This window comes from Phytophthora parasitica (genome assembly GCF_000247585.1).
Source record: "Phytophthora parasitica INRA-310 unplaced genomic scaffold supercont2.2, whole genome shotgun sequence".
Classification (NCBI taxonomy): Eukaryota; Oomycota; class Peronosporomycetes; order Peronosporales; family Peronosporaceae; genus Phytophthora; species Phytophthora nicotianae.
The window spans coordinates 1436544-1456485 of NW_008648988.1; the positions used below are offsets into that span (position 1 = coordinate 1436544).

The following is a 19942-nucleotide window of genomic DNA, read 5'->3' on the forward strand; positions in this document are numbered from 1 at the left end:
TATCTCACTAAAATCTACGAGAATCCTGACCTCTTGTCGGATCTCTATAGCTTCGACTCGGAGGAAGCTGAAGTGCTGATCGAAAATTACCTGCAAGATATTTTCTCCACTCGCACGACGGCCGAGCTGCTGCAACATTGGATCACCAACACGGAGAGTCTCGTGACACTCAAATTCGACTCGAAGCGGAACTATCTACTGAAAGCGCAGCTCATCTTCTCACTCCTGTCTGTCAACATAGCGGTGGGTACCTTGGTCTCGGGTATGTTTGGTATGAACTTGGCTTCAGGCGTGGATACCGCCGATTACTGGTTTTGGAGTGTCGTCGTCGCCATTGTCGCCTTCTTCGTCATCTCAATGGGAGGAGGCGTACTGTTTTTCAAGCACAAAGGAGTCATGCTAATGTGAATAGAATCTCAATTGTACTTGGAAACCAACCGTCATATCTTTTCGTTAAACTACCACAGCCGTCCGTCAAAGGGACGTGAACCTGACAAGTTAGTATTAAGGATCCTCTTATAACTCAAACCTCCTTTTTCTTCACTCATGTCGGAGGCTCTAGATTTCTCGGACAACATCGAAAGTGATTCTTCCCCATCACCGCTGCTTGGTGGAGCCAGTCAGCAGTCTAGTGAGTATGCCAGCCCTTCAACTTCATACGGGACGTACCAGCGCATGGTCGAAGTGCGGTTACCGGAGACGGTCGAGCTCAGTGGCTCGAGTCACGGTCCGTTCAAAAAGTTCGGGTGCCATTTCGATCCTGGGGCGAAGAGCGGTCGAGTTCTGATGATGGTCTTCGATCGAAAGGGGAGACCAACGTTGAAGGAAATGAGTCGTCATGAGGTACTACGAATGACCCAGGAGGCTGCAGAACCAAAGGAAGAGGTTAAGCGTGAAGAGAATGCAACGCCGGAAATGGAGAAAATGTCACCGCCTCCAATGCGCAGACGCAGTAGCAGTTCTACTGCTGGGAAGATTTGGAAACTTGGTCAGCAGAATCGACAAGCAAGTCAACTAGAACTGCACGCTGTCGGTGTTCAGGTGCGTTTGTTGTAGTACTCTTTATCAACACAGCAGTATCTAATTGTACTTCGTGCACCAGCGCGTTCACTCCCGAGATATTCGCAAAATGGAGAATGCGTTCTCAGTGACGAATGAGCCTCGTATTGTCACTCGAAAACAAGCAATTCTGATCAGCGCTGGTAGGAACAACTGCAACATTCAACAACTCACAAGTACAGTTCATTTGCTGACATTTGTTTGTTGGCAAAGATCCATTGCGCGCTATTGTGCTGCGAGATGTGTGTCTCGTGTACGTCCCGGACGGAGCGGATGCCCTCTTGTCCGTCTTGAAGTCGAAATTTGCTGAGACTGCGCGTGACGATGATGCTCCGTTTGAATTCAGGTACAGCTATTGATGGACTTGGTCACAGGTTTGAGACGCTAACTATTGCTTTTCAGAGCTTTGGAGGCATTACTGGCAACGCTTTCACGCTACTTTCAGTCCCAGTTCGATCAACTATCTCCTGTAGTTGTCAGTGCTCTCGATGGGCTGATGCAGGGCGGTCTGAACGCACGAGAACTCGAGAAACTGCGGGAGTTCAAGAACACCATCAACGAGTTCGAGACTCAAGTGGACGGTGTGCGTCGCGCGTTGATGGTGCTCCTAGACAACGAAGAAGATCTTCGTCTGCTATATCTCACGAGATTGTATAACGAGCCCAATCTGCTGTCGGATCTTTGGAGTATCGACTCGGAGGAGATCGAGGTGCTGATTGAGAACTATCTCCAAGACATTTTCTCCACGCGTACCAAGGCTGAATTGATGCAGCATCGTATCTCGAACACGGAGAGTCTCGTCATGATGCAGCTCGACTCGATGCGAAACTATCTGCTTGGTGTAGACCTCATCTTCTCCATTGTGGTCATCAGTTTGTCCATCGGCACGTTCATCGCTGGCGTCTTCGGGATGAACCTACATTCCGGACTCGAAACTGCAGATGGCTGGTTCCTGGGCGTCGTCATAGTCACTATCGCACTCTTCCTCGTCATGACCACCACTGGCATCCTCTACTTTAAAAGCAAAGGCGTCCTACTGCAGTAAAACTAAGAACTTCAACAACTGTAGCCATGATACAAATGTAGTCTCGTTTTTAGTCTTTAGTCTGTGTTTGCTCCCCTCCAACCTTTTTAGCGTCAATAGTAGAAAATGTTACCGATGAGTGCGGGGTTGTCTGCAACCGGCAGCTCCACCTCCACTCTTGCCTCGCCAGCAGCGCCCACGTCCTCAGCGCTGACCTTCAGCGAGTCGGATGCGGACTTCGAGCGTGCACTCAACTCGTACGACGTGCCAGTCGTGGCTGAGGCGCTGCGTCGCTATCTGGTGGCCGAGACACAAGCAGGTTTATCGGCAGGCTCAGCGGCCAAACGACAGTCTGCGCAGCTGCGTAGCGTCTTCTACGAGCGATTCAACCAGCTTTTGGACCGCGTCTTCGGTCTAGACGCAATCTCCAAGCAAAAGGACGGCGGATGGCTCGATTATAGCGCCGGATTGGGCGTGACCCCCGCAACAGGCTCATCCGCAGCACTTGCAGCCAAGAAACGCGCCGAGCAGAGACGCGAGCGCGCGGCAGCAGGCGTCGCCACGGATGAGGACGACGTTGACGAGTTTTTAGCCTCTCTAACCACTAGCGGACGCGCCATCGTCAAGTTATTGGGCGGTGGCGTGCGCTCCGAGGACGGCTCGGTGTTCCAGTTCCTCTTTCGAGTGCAGCATCCAGTGGAGTTTAAGCTAGCACTGGACATGCTGCCGGAGCAGAGCAAGATGTCTATTGTCAGTGGTCGAGGGGCTAGTCTGCTCTTCACGCAGCTGCTGCACAAGCCTCTAGCCAAGCAGCGACTGGATCTACGCAATCCCGAGCTCCTCGTGTCTATTACGGAGTTATATTTGTTCTATTTCCTTAGACATCCAGCGAGTTCATCGCATCCAAGTGGATCCACGACGTCTACAAGCCCAACTACGGCTGGATCGAGCTCTGGAGCGAAGGCGTCGACGTCTACAACTGCCAAGACGCGACAGTCCAGTTGGAGAATGTACGGGAAGGACGGAGTCACAGCGCTAACGAGAGGCAACCCGTACAACGTGCTGCTACTGCAGTATTTACGGGCTTTCTTGCCTGACAGCAACCGTGGCGTCAAGAGCCGCTTCCACGGCAAACTACTCAAGGATTCGAACCTGTTTCTTCACATTTTGATTGAATTTTGGCTGCGACAGAACCTCATTTCGTTCTCAGATGAGCCTGTTGGGGCTTCGACTGCAGCTCCAGGCGTCATTCGTCCGCCACCGCCGGCCAATATGCCTGTGAGTCCGTTTGCTTCGGTCTATACGTCCACCAGTTACATGGCGCCATCGGATGATCTACTGAGCTCGTTGCTGCTCACTATTATCCACTTGCTGTCGGACTCTTTCTTCCCTGCTCCATTGGCTGAGGACTCGAATGGATCACAGGGAGGCACCGGGATGGTCGTGGGTAGTGGTGGTGTGTATCTAAGTCGAAGTGTCACGATGCTGCGGCCTCCTCTGTACGCATTCTTCCGGCTCGTGTTCTCGCGGGCTCCTATTGGACTCTCACCGACGGCTTTCCTGGCTATCACGGATGTTTGGCTCGCGTATATCCAGCCGTGGCATTGTCGATCTTGGATTGAGTCCAAGGGCGTAGAGACGACACCTGGTCAGGACACGGTACCAGGGTACACTTCCGCGTGGGAAAGCTACGTACTGGCGAATTACCACTTCTACACAACGCTCTTAGGCGCATTTGTGGAGCGCGCGAAGGAGCTGGACTTCTCTGCAGGTGACGAGCGGAACCTCCAGATTGTTGATCGAGTATTGAGCGTGTACAATTCGGATTTATTGGCACTTCTACGTCGTGCATCGCTTCACCTCGAGAAGTCGCAGCCATTCGCTATGCCTTTCAGCTTCAATCGTAGCTCCAACATCACACGTACGCGTAGTGGGAGCATCGGTTCCTCATCAAAGTCCAAGTCTACAGCGGGCGACGCGCTCACGGCTACTCAAGCGCACGTGCTGACGTTCTACTGCAAGTCTCTAGGTATCGAATGCACGCCCATCCCGCTCCACGACAGCTTCCACCGTGACGCTGAACGTCTCTTCGACAAGCTGTGGGAAGCTGCCGCAGCATCCACCGCCACGTCTTCGACGTCCGTGCACTCTCCTGCCGATCTGTACCAGAATGTAAGCGCCGTGTTCCGTGTATCGAGTTCAAAGACTGTTGACAAAGTGGCCGAGCAGGTTCAGCGCTTGAGCCGCATGTTGCGACGCGTATTCGAGATTTCAGATGCCTATGTGGCTTCAACGGCTCACTCTCGCTCGTCGTCTGCAGCTACAGGTGGCGGGTTGGAATCATTCGCGCCAAGTCGGGACAAGAAGCTGCCACACTTGCTCTCTCGTGAGGGTGTTTTCCAGCTGCAGTATGGCATACGCTTGTGCTCGCCAGATACAGCAGAGTACATTGGTGACCCCATGCTTAGTCCTATTTGTTCGTACGAGGTGGCGTGGCTTGTGCGGCTATCGTACAAGCTCTCGACGTGGCTGAATGCGCAGTTTGGGTTTGTGAATCCGTATCATGGCAAGCGACTGGAAGACAACTTGGAAGTGGACCCTGCTAGTCCATTCGTGCGCTTCCGGTTTAACTTCCGCTTCCTCGCTAGCAAGGTAAACCTCAGCTACCTTGCGGCTTTCGTGCTCTTGTTATACGTGCTCTACTTCTGGTAACAGCACTCGAAAGGTGTAGAACGGAGCATTGCCAACACGTATGAATTGACGGTCTTATGCTATACGTGCTCTTTGCGACGCTAGTCAAAATTACACACTAACTTGTGCAGTTGCCACTCAGGTTCCCTGTTTGATATTTACCTATAGTCACCTCAGTCGCTATCACTGTCTCCGTCACTGGAATCGCTATCACCCGAAGAAAAGTCGGACGAAGAAGACGAAGACGAGAGATACGAGTTCAACAAGGCTGGTGAGTGGGTGTAGCCGGTCTCTGCTGTGGGTGACGCTTTCTTCTTGCCTTGAGTAGCAGCAGTCTTCGGCTTGGTCTTGTGACTCGGTGATGGTCGCACAGGAGGTTTACTGTCCTCTGGCGACGCAGCAGGTGGAGGTGGCGATGGTGGGGGCGGAGCAGGAGCTTCTGCAGCAGACGGTGGAGGCGGCTGGGGCTTGTTCGCGGGACGTGCATCGCTATCGGACCCATCAGAATCAGACGACGCAGAAGAAGACGAGTTGTCGTCACTATCGGAGCTATCGGAGCTGGAACTGTCGCTAACGATGAGTCGGGGCTTCGGACGCTTCTGAGCCACTTGCGGTGGTGGCGGAGGTGGCGGCGAAGGCGACGGAGCGCCATTCTGGGGCGGAGGGGGCCGGTTGACTGCTTTATCGTCGGCACTAAAATCTTCGTCCTCCGTTGGCGGATCCACTTTGTCTTTAGACTTGGACACTGACGCTCGACTTGGCCGCGGATTCTTCCGAACAGGAGAAAAAATTGCGTCCTCTGAAGCTGAGGATTCGTCTTCGCTGCTTGAAGTGGGTGCTGAACGCTTCCTGGACGAACGAGTTCGGGTACTCCGACTGCTGCGCTTATTTGCTGGACGACTAGTACGACTTGACTTCGTAGATCGAGCGCGAGTTTGCGGTTTCTTGGATGACGAGCGCGATGGTCTTCGTTTGCGGCTAGCTGCGTCACTATCACTGTCGCCATCAGAAGAGGAGCCATCACTGGAGTCGCTACTTTCTGAAGCACTGCTCTCTGTCCACGCCTTGTTAATACTGCTACGGGATTCCGCCTTGCTCGCATCACTCATGATATCCTCACTCTCGTTCCCGCTCTCTTCGTCCTCACTTCTCCTGTCCTTCATGCGATCCACACCTTTCTTCTCTGCAGCGATGCACATGGAGCGTGACAGCTTCGAGAGCGTGTCGGCAAACTGCACTACCAACGTGTCAGGAGCGTTGAATGTACGACAATTCTGCCACACCAGTTCAACGTCCTTCTTAAATAATTCCCATTTCTAGCGAAGAACAACAAATGTTAGATAAACAGGAATGGATCTTCAAAGCTTTTCTTCGTCGTACCCGGTAAAATTTGGCTTCAACGCGAGATCGAATTGTACCAAGATCGATCGGATGGGTGATCACAGACAAGTAATTCGGACAGCCATCCATCCCTGGGTCAACAGGTCGCGAGAAAAGTTCCTGAAGATAAAAAAAAGAGTTAAATATTGACAACCAAGAGAGGTTAAGATATCTACTAACCGCAGCTTCTTCCTTTAAAAGCCGGTTGACGAGTGCCAAACAAACTGTTGAAAGAGCGCGAGTGTTACCCTATAGAAAATAACAGCCAAACGGTCAAATCAACGACACAGTCCCATTCCAAGTAGCTGATAGTACCTTCAACAGCGACCAGTCTATCCAATTTCCGGCAGTCACACCATTACTATCCAACTCGTCATCTTCATCCTCTACATCCTCATCGTCTGAACCCTGATGTCGCCGGCGTGCCCGCCACGCTCTGAATAACAAGCAAAGACACTGTTAAAATCTGAAATGAATCTGCTGGAAGACAAACCCAGAAATACCGGTCATGTTTTTGCCTGTCATCGACACCATCAGGCGATCTTCTTGACCGCAAACCCGGACGTCGGTTCTCCTCGTCGTCGTCAGAATATCTGTCTTCCACCTGCATATACAATAAAATTAGTGTTCGTCAATTCAACAACATACCTCAGCTGACAGCACTCACATCCGACTCCTGCGTGGACTGGTTCTTCATTCTTCCGATCGCAATGCGAGACGATTGCCGCCGTGGGAGGATATTCCAAGCAAGTTCTTGTTGCTTCCGCCGTTCCTCCTCTTGTTTCTCTTGCTCCTTCATAATCAAGATAAGTCGCCCTCTCAGTCGGTCTTGCTCCAGAGATCCGCCAGACAGCGACTCGATCAGTGCGCGTAAATCATCAAGCGTGGAGCTAACCACACGCCAGCCTTGAGGGGCTTCATCAAAAGCCATCTGGAGATCTCCGTTTATTCGAGCTTCTTCAATACCAAGACGCTGCTCTTGCCGTTCACGGAACAAGGTCACAAGCTTAGCAAATTCTGCATGATAATGATGCCGCCTTCGGTGGTGTCCGTGGCTGCTGTGATGCGAAGATGACGAGGACTTGCGCTTCTTGTGCTTCTTCGAAGACGAAGAGGACGATTTTTTGCTAGAACTGCTCTTGCTACTGGACGACTTTCGCTTGGACGAGCTGCTGTGGCTGCTTTTCTTCTTGGAGGAGGAGCTGGAGCGACTTTTACTGGAGCTTTTCTTCGACTTCTTCGATGATGATCCACTGCGAGACTTTGACGATGAGCTTCGTCTCCTAGATGACGATTCATCTTCACGCGGAGAGAAAGTCTCTCTCGGGGTAGATTTCCGTCGACGGGGCCAGCCACGAGCATCGTTCACCAGGCACTCAAAACATCGCCACTCCTCGGTTGGTCGCTCCACTAATGGAGGATCCACATACCTCATATCATAGCACTTTTTGCAGCTTTCACAGGTAATGTCGAATGATTCCGGTGCTGCAGCTGGATCGGTCGGTGACGTTGAAGCAGGACCCGACGGTGTTACTTGACTTGCTGAATCCTCAGGCTTCTTCGCTTCAGTGTTACCGGTTTCTTCGCTGCTATCTTTCGGTACAGCGGTTGAAGGGCTCGGTTCTTTTGCTTCAGCATTCACTTTTGACGACGGGGAGCTCAAATCTTTGACAATCGTTGGCACAGGACCAGCTTTGGACACTACTGGCCTCGTTTCTTTAGCCACAGCGTCGCCTTTAGACACTTGAGTATCGCCATGAGACTCTTGAGAGGCCGTTGTGCCGTTCAATTGCGTACTAACAAGCTCCATTGACTCATCTTTGATGGTGTCCGTGCTCAAAGCTGCTGCGTTGCTGGTGTTCTCAATGCTTGCTTTACGTTTCTTTCTTGGTGGCGGGGATGATGCCGCTTTAGACTCCACCTTTTTATCCGTTGTTTCCTTTGATAAATCAACATCGCTATCGCTGCTGTCGTCGTCGATAATTGTACGCTTTTTGGAGCCCACTATGGCCACTACGGATGGGTGGGTATGGTCACCTGCATTGTCTTCTTTTATCTTCACTGGCGACTCCTTTCCTGGGCTCTTAGAAGAAGTTTTCTCCTCATTTGAAGCCGTAGCCTTCTTGTCACATAAAGTAGTATCTTCCTGTTTGTCCGGTGATCGTGGTGACTCCATTCGTGTAGTCGTGATTGACACGGAAGCCAAACCTGCCGATTTACTCACGTTGTCATCACCTTGCGTCTGAATAGATCCATTAGACTGGTGTAAGGCCCCAGCTTCTTCACTCAACGGAGACACGGACGCACACAGCGCATTAATGTCCATTCTCCTGGCAGTCGGAGTCTGGGCAGCATGCGAGGCCTCTTCTTTCACAGCAGCCGCAGTTTCGTCTGTAGTGACGTGAACTTCTTTTGCCACGGATACCAACGTTGACTCTTCTTTCTCTGTCTTGACCAATTCGACAGTCGTTTCCAATTTTACTGTCTCGGTAGAAACACTTTCGCTTTTCACCTTCGAATCCGATGAGCACTGTGCCACCTCCTTTTTCATCTTCTCCTCTTTGACTTCGTCAGCGAAAGCCACGGATTTTACTGGCAATCGGAGCGGTGGGGCCGACGAATCCTGGTCCGGGTCAAAATTAATAGATAATCGGATTCGTTTGGCACTTGCAAACTCCACCACATACGACGGTTTCCTAGAGTAAAGGTAGAATGGTTAGCAAACGTGTAGCTACCACAGCTAGTTAAACAGTATCGTACCTGTCTTCAAGTTGCCACCGTGGCTTGTCTTCGGCGTATATCCAACATCCATCATCAAAATACCAGTACGACACTCCCTTGTCATCCGTTCCGATCTCCCCTGCTCGCTATTTCATCACACAATCTCTTAGAAGACCACACCACTACAATTCCACCACAACCACCTTACCAGTTTCTTAATGCCCTCGTTGTCGTTTTCTTTTTGCAAATTGGCAATGTGTTTGTGGATCTCGGCACACGTGTCGAGTTTCCAATGGCACAGCGCATCCAGAATTTTCACCTACCGACAAAGATACTTTCAGCCTCAACATCGACTTACCCCCTTAAAAAGTGAAATACTTACCCTTTCAAACACCGTTAGTCGTGCATACGTCACGCCTCCGCCCATGGGATTCGCAGTGAATTCTTTGCGCCAGTTATCCTGCAGTTTACGAGCCAAGGTCTTTTCCCAGTCCTGCACCCTGTGAATCGACACCAAAACGCATTAGTACATGTGTACGCGCAACCATTGGCTGTACAGCCTCGTCACCAATGGGCAACAACATTGCACTCACATTTTTTCCATTTTCGCCGTCGGGTGTTCGCGCGCCAACTTGAAGTGTAATTCGGCCAACAATTCCACCTGAGGGGACCACCAGAACGTCAGAACGCCAGAACGCTCGTTAGAATCGCCACTGCAATGCTGTATCATATTCGTCAACTTACATGAGTCATATCGCCGTTGGAAGCGCCCAGAATGGCTTCTTGGAGGGCCTAAAATCGATAGTAACAGGTATGACATGTACAGGTGAGCATTGGCGTCGAGGGGGTAAAACTCCATGCCCTGCATACAAATCCCAAGTGTAGAGGATACGGGGAGGTAGCGGAGATGTAGAGGCATCTATAGATGTCTCGGTGTCTCCCCCCGTGTCCCCTGAGGCTCAGGACCCGCCTCAGAAGCCTCCTCTTACGACTCAAGACCGAGGAGCTTCTAAACGACGTCTTACCGTTCGAGAGAAGCTCGGTAGGCGCAGTGGCTGACGGAACGTGGTACAGAAGGAGCAGATCTGAGCCAGTTCCACCGCGTGGCTCAGCTCCGAGGCCGATGGGGCCGCGGCGCTTGGCGCTGATGCCTCCAGGTCCTCGTCCGAGTAGCCACTGGACGAGCTGCTTGACATGGCGTGAGTATGTGAAGAGCGGTTCTGGTGAAAGTGGAGGGAGCCACGGGCAGATTCCTGTGAAAACGCATGATTCATGTATTTATAGAGGCTTGAAAACTGTTGAATCGCATAAACCTTATTGTTGAAACTTTTAAACTTGCATTTAAAATATGTCGATAGAATTTTTTCATGAAATTTACCTGTAAATATCAACGTTACTCGATATTTTACGGTAATTTACGAAAGCGTTGCTGACAGCAACAGGGTCGATGCACTTAGACGTTGATGCCGTCGACGTTCTCCACCTCAAGCAGCTTGGCGTGCTCCTTGAGGATGGGGGCGATCTCCTCACCGATAAACTCCTCAACCTGCTGCGGGCAGCGACCGATGAAGAGAGACGGGTCCAGCAGCGCGTCCATGTGGTCGTGCACAGCCTTGAACAGCGGGTCGGCGGCGATGCGCTCCAGCAGGTCGTTGGCGGCACCCTCCACCTTAACACGCTTGCCAGCCTCCATTGAGTGCGTGCGAATAGCCTCGTGCAGCTCCTGACGGTCACCGCCGGCCTTCACGCAGGCCATCAGGATGTTCTCGGTGGCCATGAAGGGCAGCTCAGCCTTGATGTGCGCCTTGATCACATTGGGCCACACCTGCAGACCGTCCGACACGTTGGTGATCAGGTTCAGGATGACGTCCGTGGCGAGGAAAGCCTCCGGAAGCACCATACGACTGTATAACCATCAAAGATCGTCAGTATACTGCAAGTCAGGTCAGTAAGTTCAAGCTGGAAAGTTAACGCACCGGTTGGCCGAGTCATCCAGCGTGCGCTCAAACCACTGAGCAGCGTGGGTCTGCGCGGCGTTGTCCGTGAGGGAGATGACGTAACGCGCCAGACTGCAGATACGCTCCGAGCGCATGGGGTTGCGCTTGTAAGCCATGGCCGAAGAACCGATCTGGTTCTTCTCGAACGGCTCCTCGATCTCCTTCATGTTGGCAAGGAGACGGATGTCACCCGCCATCTTGTAGGCCGACTGGGCGATACCCGACAAGATCGACAGCACGAAGTAGTCGATCTTACGCGTGTACGTCTGGCCAGACACGGGGATCACCTTCTTGAAGCCCATCTTCTCGGCCACCAGCTCATTCAGCTTCTTGACCTGTCATCGTGTTAACAAAGTCGCGATAAGTAAACCTATAACATTCTGAAATCCTCAAAACCAGCTCTAACCTTCTCGTGGTCGCCCTCGAACAGGTCCAGGAAACTGGCCTGAGTACCGGTAGTACCCTTGACGCCACGCATAGGCAGACTGTCGATCTGCTCGCTAAGTTGCTGGAAGTCGAGCCACAAGTCCTGCAGCCAGAGCGAGGCACGCTTGCCGACCGTCACCAACTGTGCCGGCTGGAAGTGCGTGAAGCCCATAGCGGGCATGTCCTTGTACTCAAGAGCAAAATCGGCCAGCACCTTCATGGCCTTGACCATCTTGCGCTGAATAAGCTGCAGACCCTGCTTGATCTGGATAATATCGGCGTTGTCACCCACGTAGCAGCTGGTAGCGCCCAAGTGGATGATAGGCATGGCCACAGGCGCCTCCTTGCCGAACGTGTGCACGTGAGCCATGACATCGTGACGGAACTTTTTCTCCATCTCGGCAGCGTACTCATAGTCGATGTCCGTGAGGTGGGCAGCCATGGCGTCCAGCTGCTCCTGCGTGATGGCCAGACCCAGTTCCTTCTCGGACTTGGCCAGCGCCAGCCACAGCTGACGCCACGTCGAGAACTTGCGGTCCGGAGACCAAATCTCGCTCATCTCCTTGGTGGCATAGCGGCTCACCAGCGGGTGCTCGTAGCGGTTGTGCTCGGCCATGCTGATAGTGTTTCCTTGCGTCTTTACAAGTGACGGATGGCCATTGAACACGACCAACGGAGGCCGTTAATAAATACCGCAATCTTACTGGTAATTATGAAAACGTAATCTTTACTTCATTGGCTAAAAGCATTTGTATCCATGCAAATCACAAAAGTATCTAGCAGCATCACAAGTCACAGGGAGGATGGCTGCACCTGTGTGGGTCTTGTGCTGCTCCGTGTGCGTGGCTATTGTCGCCGCGCTGTCGCCCGGTTTCAATGACCCCATGCCGTACTACACGCTGCCATTGCTGGAGATCCTGCACCCTCAGAACGACATGATGATGGCGGATACAGAGCTGCAGGTGGAAATCGAGGTGCGTTCCGAGCTGCTGAGCTCAGGTCTGCGTCGCTCCAGGGTCTGCATAGTGATGCAGCCAGCCTACGTACCACCCGACGTGGTACTCGATAGCGGAGCAGGCGAAGTGGACGAGTCCTGCTTCGATCAGAGCTTGAATTACACCACATTCCACGTTGCTGGCCTCGTACCAGGTCTCTCTTACGCGTTGACTGTCGGGCTGGAGAACGACGGCAATATGGTAGCGTTATCCACACGAACGTTTTCAGTCGGTTCCATCCTATTACCAGGCGTCGATGACCGCTTAAGCGTAGCCGACGCCCTGGAAGCAGGAGCAGAACTGCACAAAGCACAGGAACGAGAAACAGCGTCTGGCATTTATCGCTACGTGTTGGCCATTTTCCCAGATCACGGACCAGCGCAGCATCTACTAGGACTGGCACTGTATCAAGACGGCAAGTTGCATGAAGCACTGTCTTTGTTATATCGAGCAGTACAGTCGAACGAGAGCGAGGAGAATTTCCACAACTCGCTTGGGATTTGTCTAAAATCTCTTGGTCGAATAAATGAAGCGATCAAGCACTACCGACGAGCAATAGAGCTGAACCCTATGCAAGTCCAAGCGGCAGTTAACTTGGGAGATGCCATGCAGTCAAAGGGGAAGTGGGAGGAAGCCTTCAAGGAATACAGCAAAGTGGCCAACACACCAATGAGTTTATTGTATAGCCAACTGGAGCCGACAAAGGCTGAACATGTGGCAAAAGATGCAACGGGAAGACTGTGTGAGCTCATCCGCGTCACTGACGGCTGGTATCGCGCTGATCGCTGTCTGAACGAAGCGCTGGAACGCTGGCCGGACGAACCTGTTTTTCACAATGATCGTGGTAATTTACTAGCAAATGCTGGTCAATTTGAAACGGCGCTGAATGAATATCAGCGATCGTCGGAGCTTGGTCTGCTTGCAGGCACGGTAAGATACTTGGTATTGGGTCGAGTGAAGCGCTTAATTACGAGACTAACGACAATTCGCGTCAATTATTGCAGCTTAATCTTGCCGAGACATTGGAAGCTCTCGGGGAAACACAGAAAAGTATTGATCTTTACGACCAGGTGCGATTGTATTCTATCTGATGGGAAATTACTCGTTTCTAAAGCCTGCATTCTGGTAACAGGTTCTTGGCAGCGAAATCTTCGACCGCTTCCACCCTCGAACACGGATTATGGTCATGAAAGCAACAGTTCTGCCGCGTGTCCTCCCTTCATCACAAAAAGAAATAGACGCGTATCGTGATCGTTTTGAACGTGAAGTCGAGGCATTGCTACACAATCGTAAGTACTTTGGTGTTCATGCTACTTCAAAACGTATTGTTAACTCAAGTTTGCGCTGATACAAACCAGTGGACTCACTTGAGACGACGGAGGTGGACCCTAATCGAATATCGCTGTCGACCGCAATTACGTTGACAGCGCACAACCGAAATAACCGCGAGCTCAAGGCAGCTATGGGTCAATTGTATTGGCAGTTGCTGTATCGACGGCAGCTTATGCTCGAAGATTATGTGGCAAGCTATGGCATCATTCCACTGCCGTACACTCAGCAGATCGAGGATGTCAAGAGACCCGAGGTACTTGTGTGGACATAGTGTTCTTACTTAATTTGTACTGACATTCTTACTTGTGTAGATTGGTCCACAACGCTTGAGAGTTGGATTTGTCTCGCGCTACATCTTCAATTCGGCTGTGGGGTTGTACATGTCGGAGCTAATACCCAAGTTCAACCGAGACAAGTACGAGATCGTTGTCTTTGCGATAGGACAAAGCAAGTCTATGAAAGTGGCCAAGGAAATCGATGCAGTCACTGAAACGGTAAGTAAAATGCATGTATCATACCTGGAATGGTATGTATCTCGAGGCTAATATCATATATTGTGGTGGTATACGACAGATCGTTGCTCTTCCGAAAGACATGCGCATTGTCCGCGAAGAGATTCGAGCATGGAAAATGGATGTGCTCATCTACCCAGAGGTTGGTTCATCTCGTGACATTGTTATGAAGGTCAACCATGTTTGCTCACCGTTTAATGCTTAGCTCGGAATGGATAAAACCACCTATTTCGTGTCTCTAGCTCGGCTGGCTCCAGTCCAAGCGGTTTGGTGGGGTAATGCTGACACTTCGGGCGTACCAACAATGGACTACTACCTCACTAGTGAACACGAGCACAAAACTGCTAACTCGCATTACTCGGAAGCCATCTACAAATTCAAGTAAGCAACTGTGTCACAACCACTGTGAACTATGGATAGGATGCTAATGATTAATCCTGTTCGTGTATCTTGTAGAGGAATGGGTATATATCACAAGCTCCCCGCTTTACCGAAAAGGGATATTAATCGAGGTCAGGTGCGCAAAGCGATTGAGGAGCGCTTCGACATTTCGCCAGACTTTCACTTCTACCTTGCCATCGAGGTATGTACACAACTGTATCGTTTTGAATACTCTCTGTCTCATCTTGTTTGTGTGTTTTTCAACCAGTCTATAATTCATATTCATCCTGACTTTGATGCTGCGGTAGCAAAGCTTTTTGAGAAAGACAAGAAAGCACATCTCTTCCTTCTATCGACGTCAAGCCGAAAGATCTGGAAGAGCCAACTCCAAGCTCGGATGGAGTCTGCAGGCGTTGATCCAGACCGTTTACATTTCCTCACAGATGTGGATCAAAAACAAGAGTCGATGCTGATGCGGGCTGCAGATGCTGTTATCGCGAGCCTTCACCTCACACGGCCACGAGCCTCACTACAAGCCTTTGCTGCTGGTGTTCCAGTAGTGACGTTCCCGAACGAGCTCTGGGCCTCCCGAATTACGTTCGGCTTCTATCAACAAATGGGAATCAATGATCTCATTGCTGCTTCCTTGGACGAGTATGTGGCATTAGCCGTCAAGCTGGCCACCGATTCCGCGTTCCACAAGGAGATGGTGCAGCTAATCAAGCGAAATCGGTCGAAACTGTCTGAGGATGAAGAAGCAGTGAGAGAGTGGGAAAAGTTCTTTGACTTTGCAGCAGACCAAATATTTCCAAGTGGCGAACTAGAATCATTTATTCCAAAATCTGAGTCTGACTGGGGTTCTCCTCAACAACTTAAAGAGATTCAGATTGACTGGAGCGAGGCTAAAGGTCTTGAAGAGTGGAATCAAGCTGAGGGCTGGAGACTAAGAGCTGATGAGGATGAATAGGAATATTTTGTTTTCAAATAGATTTGATTCATGAAACTTGTGCCTGGCGTTGCTCTGCATTCAGCAATCCTCGTCATCCGATTCCCAAAAAGCTGGGAAAGATTCTTTGGGTTGATCCCAAAACGCGTCCAAGTGATGGGCGTACTGGTGTACACTTGCAAAGTAACTCTTATCCGAAAGAGGTAGCACCAGAAAATCTTATGATACGAGGGTTCTTGAAACGATGACTTCAATTGACTTTCATTGTCGAGGGTTTTGATGGCCAGTTGCATCGGATGAACTTTCAGTAGTATTTCACTTTTGCCACCAGATAAGGATCGAAGCTTCAATTTATTATCAGGTTGGATTGCAAACCAGTGGTGACGCATTTCCACGTATATCTGCTCTCGTGTAACTCCATTATTAGCGTCATCCCCATGGCAGGAAGCAAAGACCGATAGATCTTACAACATTTCTAGTGAAGCGCTCGAGATAATGTTCGAGCAACTGTGAGTGAAATGAACCCTTCAAATGGTAAACGGCTCGATAGTCGGTACGATTTGGAACCATTTGAAAAAGCTCCTGCATCACGGTGCGATTTAAAGACTGTGTCTTGATCGCATCCTAAATGGCTGTATGAAAGTCCTCTATTAAACCAAAATGGGGCGAAAAGTCCATTAGTTCAAACCACGAACAAAACACACGTACAGCAAGCTCTCCAACCTCATCGCACCGATTCATAAGCTCTTCTTCAGACAGCTTTTCGCTCTCATCCAGTAAGTTGTTGAACTGAATAAGCTCCTGTTTGTTCCATAGAGGTAGGGTATACCGGTACGCATTATTACCAAACTTTTCCAATCCGGGTGCACAAAAGCGATAGATACCCAACGCCAGGATCTCATATCGTTCGACCCACCCTCGATAAGACGAACAGCTTTCAAAAATTTCCGAGCATTGTAGACTTCATCATTAGTCATATCATAAAACGTAAGTGTAATCCAGCAGCATTGCAGATATTCGTCCTCATAATTCAGGACGAGCAGCGAGTCATCAAACAATCCACTCGACGTCAATTCCCGAATATAATACAGGTAAAAGTTACTTTTCCCAATTCCAGGATTGCCAGTCACCACAATGTTGCAACCGGACTTCAGGCTATCGAAGTGATTTCTGAATAATCCTGCCATCGGACCGTAAATGATCTCATATGGTCCGATACCATGCTTGAGAAATCTCTCATTAGGAAAAGAGTTGCTTCTTCTTTGGCTCAGAATCCGGCTCAAACCAATCTTCCCTGCAGTAACGCTTTCGCGAATCCGACTCTGGCAGCCTTACGATCAAGTGAATACAGTCATCTGGGGGTAGTTCCCTGAAATGGTTTCATACGAGACTCTCAGGTAATAAAGGTTTTGCAGACAAGATTGTTTCCGCCTCATATAGATACAAAACCTTTCTTGAGTGATTTCATGAGTTCACATTCTCGCCCAATCCATTCCCCGATTTCCATCTTCGCTAGAAAGAATTCCAAATCACTCGGTCCACACATTATTGCACCTAGTCGATAATGTACTTTGTGTCATCAACTTCAACTGCCACGCGAAAAGACAGCCCCTGTACGGCCGATACACTTCACCCACATTGTTGTGAGACAGAATGTGATATGGTTTTCGACTGTTCTTCATCAGTTTATGTCACTAAACATCAAAATTGGTCGGGCACCTCCCATTGAGATACCTCGGTTATGGAATTGTAGTAGTACTTGTTGCCGTTGTCATCCCAGCTTTCAACCCATGCAGCTCTAACCTCTCGTTCTTCTCTTTGCTGTTGTCGTTTTAGCCTCCGAGCTTCAGCTCTCTGTTGCTTCAACTCTTCCTGTTGTTGTTTAATCAAAGCACGTTCTAATAGTGTCCACCGAGATCGACAATCATGTTCTTCTGACTGCATTGCCTTCCTCTCACGCCATTCATTATTCAACTCTTCCTTCGCTTTCTCAGCTTCTCGAAGGCGGATCTGCCTCCCTAGTAAATCTTCAAGTTGCATTCCACTGCTTTCTCGCTCAGCAAGTCGTTTCTCCTCATCCAGCAGACGCATTCGTGCTATATGCCTCTGCTGCTCTTCGATGGCATTTTTCTTAAGATCCCCACTCTTCTCTCGCTTTTTCTGTTCCTCCTTCGCTTTTGCCTTAGCTCGTATAATGCGCTCTACGTAATACAGATCCTCGCGGCTCATTTTCTCCAACTCACGTCCTTCACGTTGTTGATCTTCAAGCTGAAACAAGCGTTGACGCTCTTGATTCGCACGTTTTTCTTTCATTGTCGTCTCTTTTGTATCAGCCTCTGTGGTAAGCATAGGGCTGTCTTCATTGGAGTCTCGTTGCTCAAGTTGGCGCATTTCTGCTTGCATACAAAGAAATTGTTGGTGTTTCTGCTGTCGAATCGATAGTTCGTTCTCTTCTGGTATGTTGTAGTCATTTCCTTGCATTAGGACGCATTCCTCTCGTTCACGACGACGAAGAGCTTCTCTTTGATACTGCTGCTCAAGAATCTGGCGTTGGCGCATTTCCTGTTGATATTGTCGCTCAAGTTGAAGCGTTTCAATTGTTGGAAGTGACTTGATCCACGCTGAAAATGGTTGCTGGGGGTCAGGATGTTGTCGTCCGAAGCATAGGATTTCAAGGCTACCAATTAAATGCTTCCGCAGATTTTCGACATCGGCGCACGCTTTTCGGATTGCGAGTCTTTGGTGATTCCTCACAAGTTCAGAGCCTCGATTGCGTAGAGTACGCTGATTCTCCCATCTTGTTAACTCGGAATGTGCCGCCTCAGATGCAGCGTGCAGGCGTTGGCGAAGTGATAATGGCTCACCATCCCTCCGTTTCTTAGGCTTCTTACTGATCGGGCTGAGTACTCTTCGTCCACCAATAGGTATCTGCTTTATCGGAATGACAACCACATTTGTAGACTCGTCTTCAGCGAAGAGTGGCAAAGCAGTGGAAGCAATGCGTGTCAACGTTAATTCTTGGATAGCAATAAGTTGAAATGGTAACAATAAACCGGTACCAGCATTGAGATATGATAGTGCGTTCTCCAGCTTGTGATAGTTGGGCGTCAAGCAACTGTATTTCCAAAGAGAATGGCGGATATTATTTCCTTCGCGTAATAAAGATCTGTATTCCAACGATGATCGTGGAAGATGAATACAAAGTGCGATGAGAGATCGGAGAGCATGATGAATACTCGAATTATCGTTCAGTACCAAACTCCACAGCGCGATATTTTCTCTCTGCTCACTTCGTGTCGATAGCTCGTTGCAGCAAAGAGAGGGGAGTTTGTACTGACTAGTCTTGTTTGAAACACGAACTTCGTTGCCTCCATGTAAGGGAAACACAAAAATTGACGGGAGTTTTCGACGTTTCTGGGTGCCACCGTTCACGTGTATCCGTAGCTCAAACTCGGATACTTCGTCAGTGGGTAGTGCAATTCCACGTAACAAGCAGATCAAGGACTGGATTCCAAATGGGATGAAGAAGGAATGATTGTTCTCTTTCAGCAAGCGAGTACATAACGGCTGGTAGCACCAATCAAATGGGTCGACTGTTATCATGAGGTCGTGGGGATTGAAGTCTTGAGTGTGAATTGCTTCATCATGTTTCGGATCCATGCTCGAACTCACATCATAATCTTCCATCGAACTCGCTGTGCACATTTTAACCAGAAATCTGTGCAAACCTTCCCTTACAACGTAGCCAGCCACTTCTGGATCTCGGCACATACGAAACAAAATGCTCAGCAGCGCCAGGTGAATTAATCGTTGCTCACATTTGCGGTGACAACATTCGCCAAATGAAGGCGGCATACCTGCCACAAATCGCTTTAAACACCCAAGCACTCGAGCAGTACACACTGTCTCCAACTCAGACTTATTTATCAAGTCGGGGACGTCGAAACAAGCTGCAATTTTCAACACACTGCATATCGCTTCACGAAGCAAGTCTGACAGCGGTGGTGTATCAATCTTTTCTTCATCCGTTCTCTTCCAAGTTGAATCGAGAGTTTGGATCGCTCGAACCAGTTTCGCCTCGCTGAAGAAAATGCTTGGTTCAGTTGACTTGGTTCCAAGTGGAAATTTGGCTCGCGGTTGGCGCGATGGAGATAGCATCGTAATGTGGTAAAGCAACCCATCCAAAGCTCCAGTAATAGTAATAGTTTAAAACTATTTACGTATTTTTGTTTAGCAATCCATTTACATCTGAACATCACTCACACACTGCAAGTGCAATGAATACAAATTCGGCCAATAGATGGCTGCATAACAATATACTTGAATTCAGTGATTTAGACCGCATCTTTGTTGCCAAAGCAGGAGAGCTAGCATATCATTCGACAATTTGCACGATGGCGACGAAGCGTTCTCGCTTGGACGCAGAAGACGACCCAGGACCAAACTCGCAAGTGGAAAAAATCAAAGACATCTCATCG

The 19942-nt window shown here is 49.7% G+C and overlaps 7 protein-coding genes across 9 annotated transcripts in view; 4 read left to right on the forward strand and 3 right to left on the reverse strand.

Annotated features, from left to right (window-relative positions):
• The window catches only part of PPTG_02505 (hypothetical protein), a gene marked incomplete at its 3' end in the record, with an annotated part of 1479 nt that extends 1071 nt beyond the window's left edge, over positions 1-408 (forward strand). The window contains exon 5 of the mRNA XM_008893607.1: positions 51-408. Coding sequence (XP_008891855.1) covers positions 51-408 — 358 coding nt within the window. The remainder of the gene's footprint in view (positions 1-50) is intronic.
• Positions 409-546: 138 nt separating this feature from the next.
• PPTG_02506 (hypothetical protein) lies at positions 547-2104 on the forward strand (the record flags this gene model as incomplete). Its single annotated transcript, XM_008893608.1, has 4 exons — positions 547-1041; positions 1103-1202; positions 1273-1405; positions 1462-2104. The coding sequence occupies 4 exons, from the start codon at positions 547-549 to the stop codon at positions 2102-2104; spliced, it is 1371 nt and encodes a 456-aa protein (XP_008891856.1).
• A 104-nt stretch (positions 2105-2208) lies between these two features.
• On the forward strand, positions 2209-6314 carry PPTG_02507 (hypothetical protein; the record flags this gene model as incomplete). Its single annotated transcript, XM_008893609.1, has 2 exons — positions 2209-2573; positions 3294-6314. Coding segments are annotated over 2 exons (1867 nt in total), but the record flags the coding sequence as incomplete, so codon positions are not given.
• Positions 4818-10099, reverse strand: PPTG_02508. Of its 2 annotated transcripts, XM_008893610.1 has the most exons (12): positions 9901-10099; positions 9620-9667; positions 9469-9536; positions 9258-9375; positions 9084-9194; positions 8915-9021; positions 6822-8850; positions 6658-6758; positions 6470-6590; positions 6335-6403; positions 6155-6274; positions 4818-6090 (listed from the first exon to the last, which is right to left on the reverse strand). In XM_008893610.1, the coding sequence occupies exons 1-12, from the start codon at positions 10069-10071 to the stop codon at positions 4948-4950; spliced, it is 4206 nt and encodes a 1401-aa protein (XP_008891858.1). In that variant the 5' UTR covers positions 10072-10099; the 3' UTR covers positions 4818-4947. The 2 variants fall into 2 exon arrangements, with proteins under 2 accessions (XP_008891858.1, XP_008891859.1); XM_008893611.1 differs by having other exon boundaries at positions 9258-9536.
• A 79-nt stretch (positions 10100-10178) lies between these two features.
• On the reverse strand, positions 10179-12004 carry PPTG_02509 (adenylosuccinate lyase). Its single transcript, XM_008893612.1, has 3 exons — positions 11279-12004; positions 10852-11207; positions 10179-10779 (listed from the first exon to the last, which is right to left on the reverse strand). The coding sequence occupies exons 1-3, from the start codon at positions 11912-11914 to the stop codon at positions 10329-10331; spliced, it is 1443 nt and encodes a 480-aa protein (XP_008891860.1). The 5' UTR covers positions 11915-12004; the 3' UTR covers positions 10179-10328.
• Positions 12005-12073: 69 nt separating this feature from the next.
• Positions 12074-15529, forward strand: PPTG_02510. Of its 2 annotated transcripts, XM_008893614.1 has the most exons (9): positions 12074-13223; positions 13298-13363; positions 13426-13582; positions 13652-13878; positions 13937-14119; positions 14199-14279; positions 14343-14518; positions 14594-14720; positions 14787-15529. In XM_008893614.1, the coding sequence occupies exons 1-9, from the start codon at positions 12102-12104 to the stop codon at positions 15483-15485; spliced, it is 2838 nt and encodes a 945-aa protein (XP_008891862.1). In that variant the 5' UTR covers positions 12074-12101; the 3' UTR covers positions 15486-15529. The 2 variants fall into 2 exon arrangements, with proteins under 2 accessions (XP_008891862.1, XP_008891861.1); XM_008893613.1 differs by having other exon boundaries at positions 14594-15529.
• On the reverse strand, positions 15282-19653 carry PPTG_02511 (hypothetical protein). The gene has a single exon (XM_008893615.1). The coding sequence runs from the start codon at positions 19620-19622 to the stop codon at positions 17166-17168; it is 2457 nt and encodes an 818-aa protein (XP_008891863.1). The 5' UTR covers positions 19623-19653; the 3' UTR covers positions 15282-17165.
• Positions 19654-19942: the final 289 nt, after the last annotated feature.

Bases quoted from the DNA above. Each gene is read 5' to 3' on its own strand.
- PPTG_02508 (XM_008893610.1), bottom strand. From the start codon at position 10,071: ATGTCAAGCAGCTCGTCCAGTGGCTACTCGGACGAGGACCTGGAGGCA. The intron at 8,851-8,914 runs GTACGATACTGT...CCTTTACTCTAG, and splicing joins CGGTGGCAACTTGAAGACAG to GAAACCGTCGTATGTGGTGG. The intron at 6,091-6,154 runs GTACGACGAAGA...GTTCTTCGCTAG, and splicing joins TTGAAGCCAAATTTTACCGG to AAATGGGAATTATTTAAGAA.
- PPTG_02509 (XM_008893612.1), bottom strand. From the start codon at position 11,914: ATGGCCGAGCACAACCGCTACGAGCACCCGCTGGTGAGCCGCTATGCC. The intron at 11,208-11,278 runs GTTAGAGCTGGT...ACACGATGACAG, and splicing joins TCGAGGGCGACCACGAGAAG to GTCAAGAAGCTGAATGAGCT. The intron at 10,780-10,851 runs GTGCGTTAACTT...ATGGTTATACAG, and splicing joins CTGGATGACTCGGCCAACCG to TCGTATGGTGCTTCCGGAGG.
- PPTG_02510 (XM_008893613.1), top strand. From the start codon at position 12,102: ATGGCTGCACCTGTGTGGGTCTTGTGCTGCTCCGTGTGCGTGGCTATT. The intron at 13,224-13,297 runs GTAAGATACTTG...CAATTATTGCAG, and splicing joins TTGGTCTGCTTGCAGGCACG to CTTAATCTTGCCGAGACATT. The intron at 14,120-14,198 runs GTAAGTAAAATG...GGTATACGACAG, and splicing joins TCGATGCAGTCACTGAAACG to ATCGTTGCTCTTCCGAAAGA.
- PPTG_02511 (XM_008893615.1), bottom strand. From the start codon at position 19,622: ATGCTATCTCCATCGCGCCAACCGCGAGCCAAATTTCCACTTGGAACC.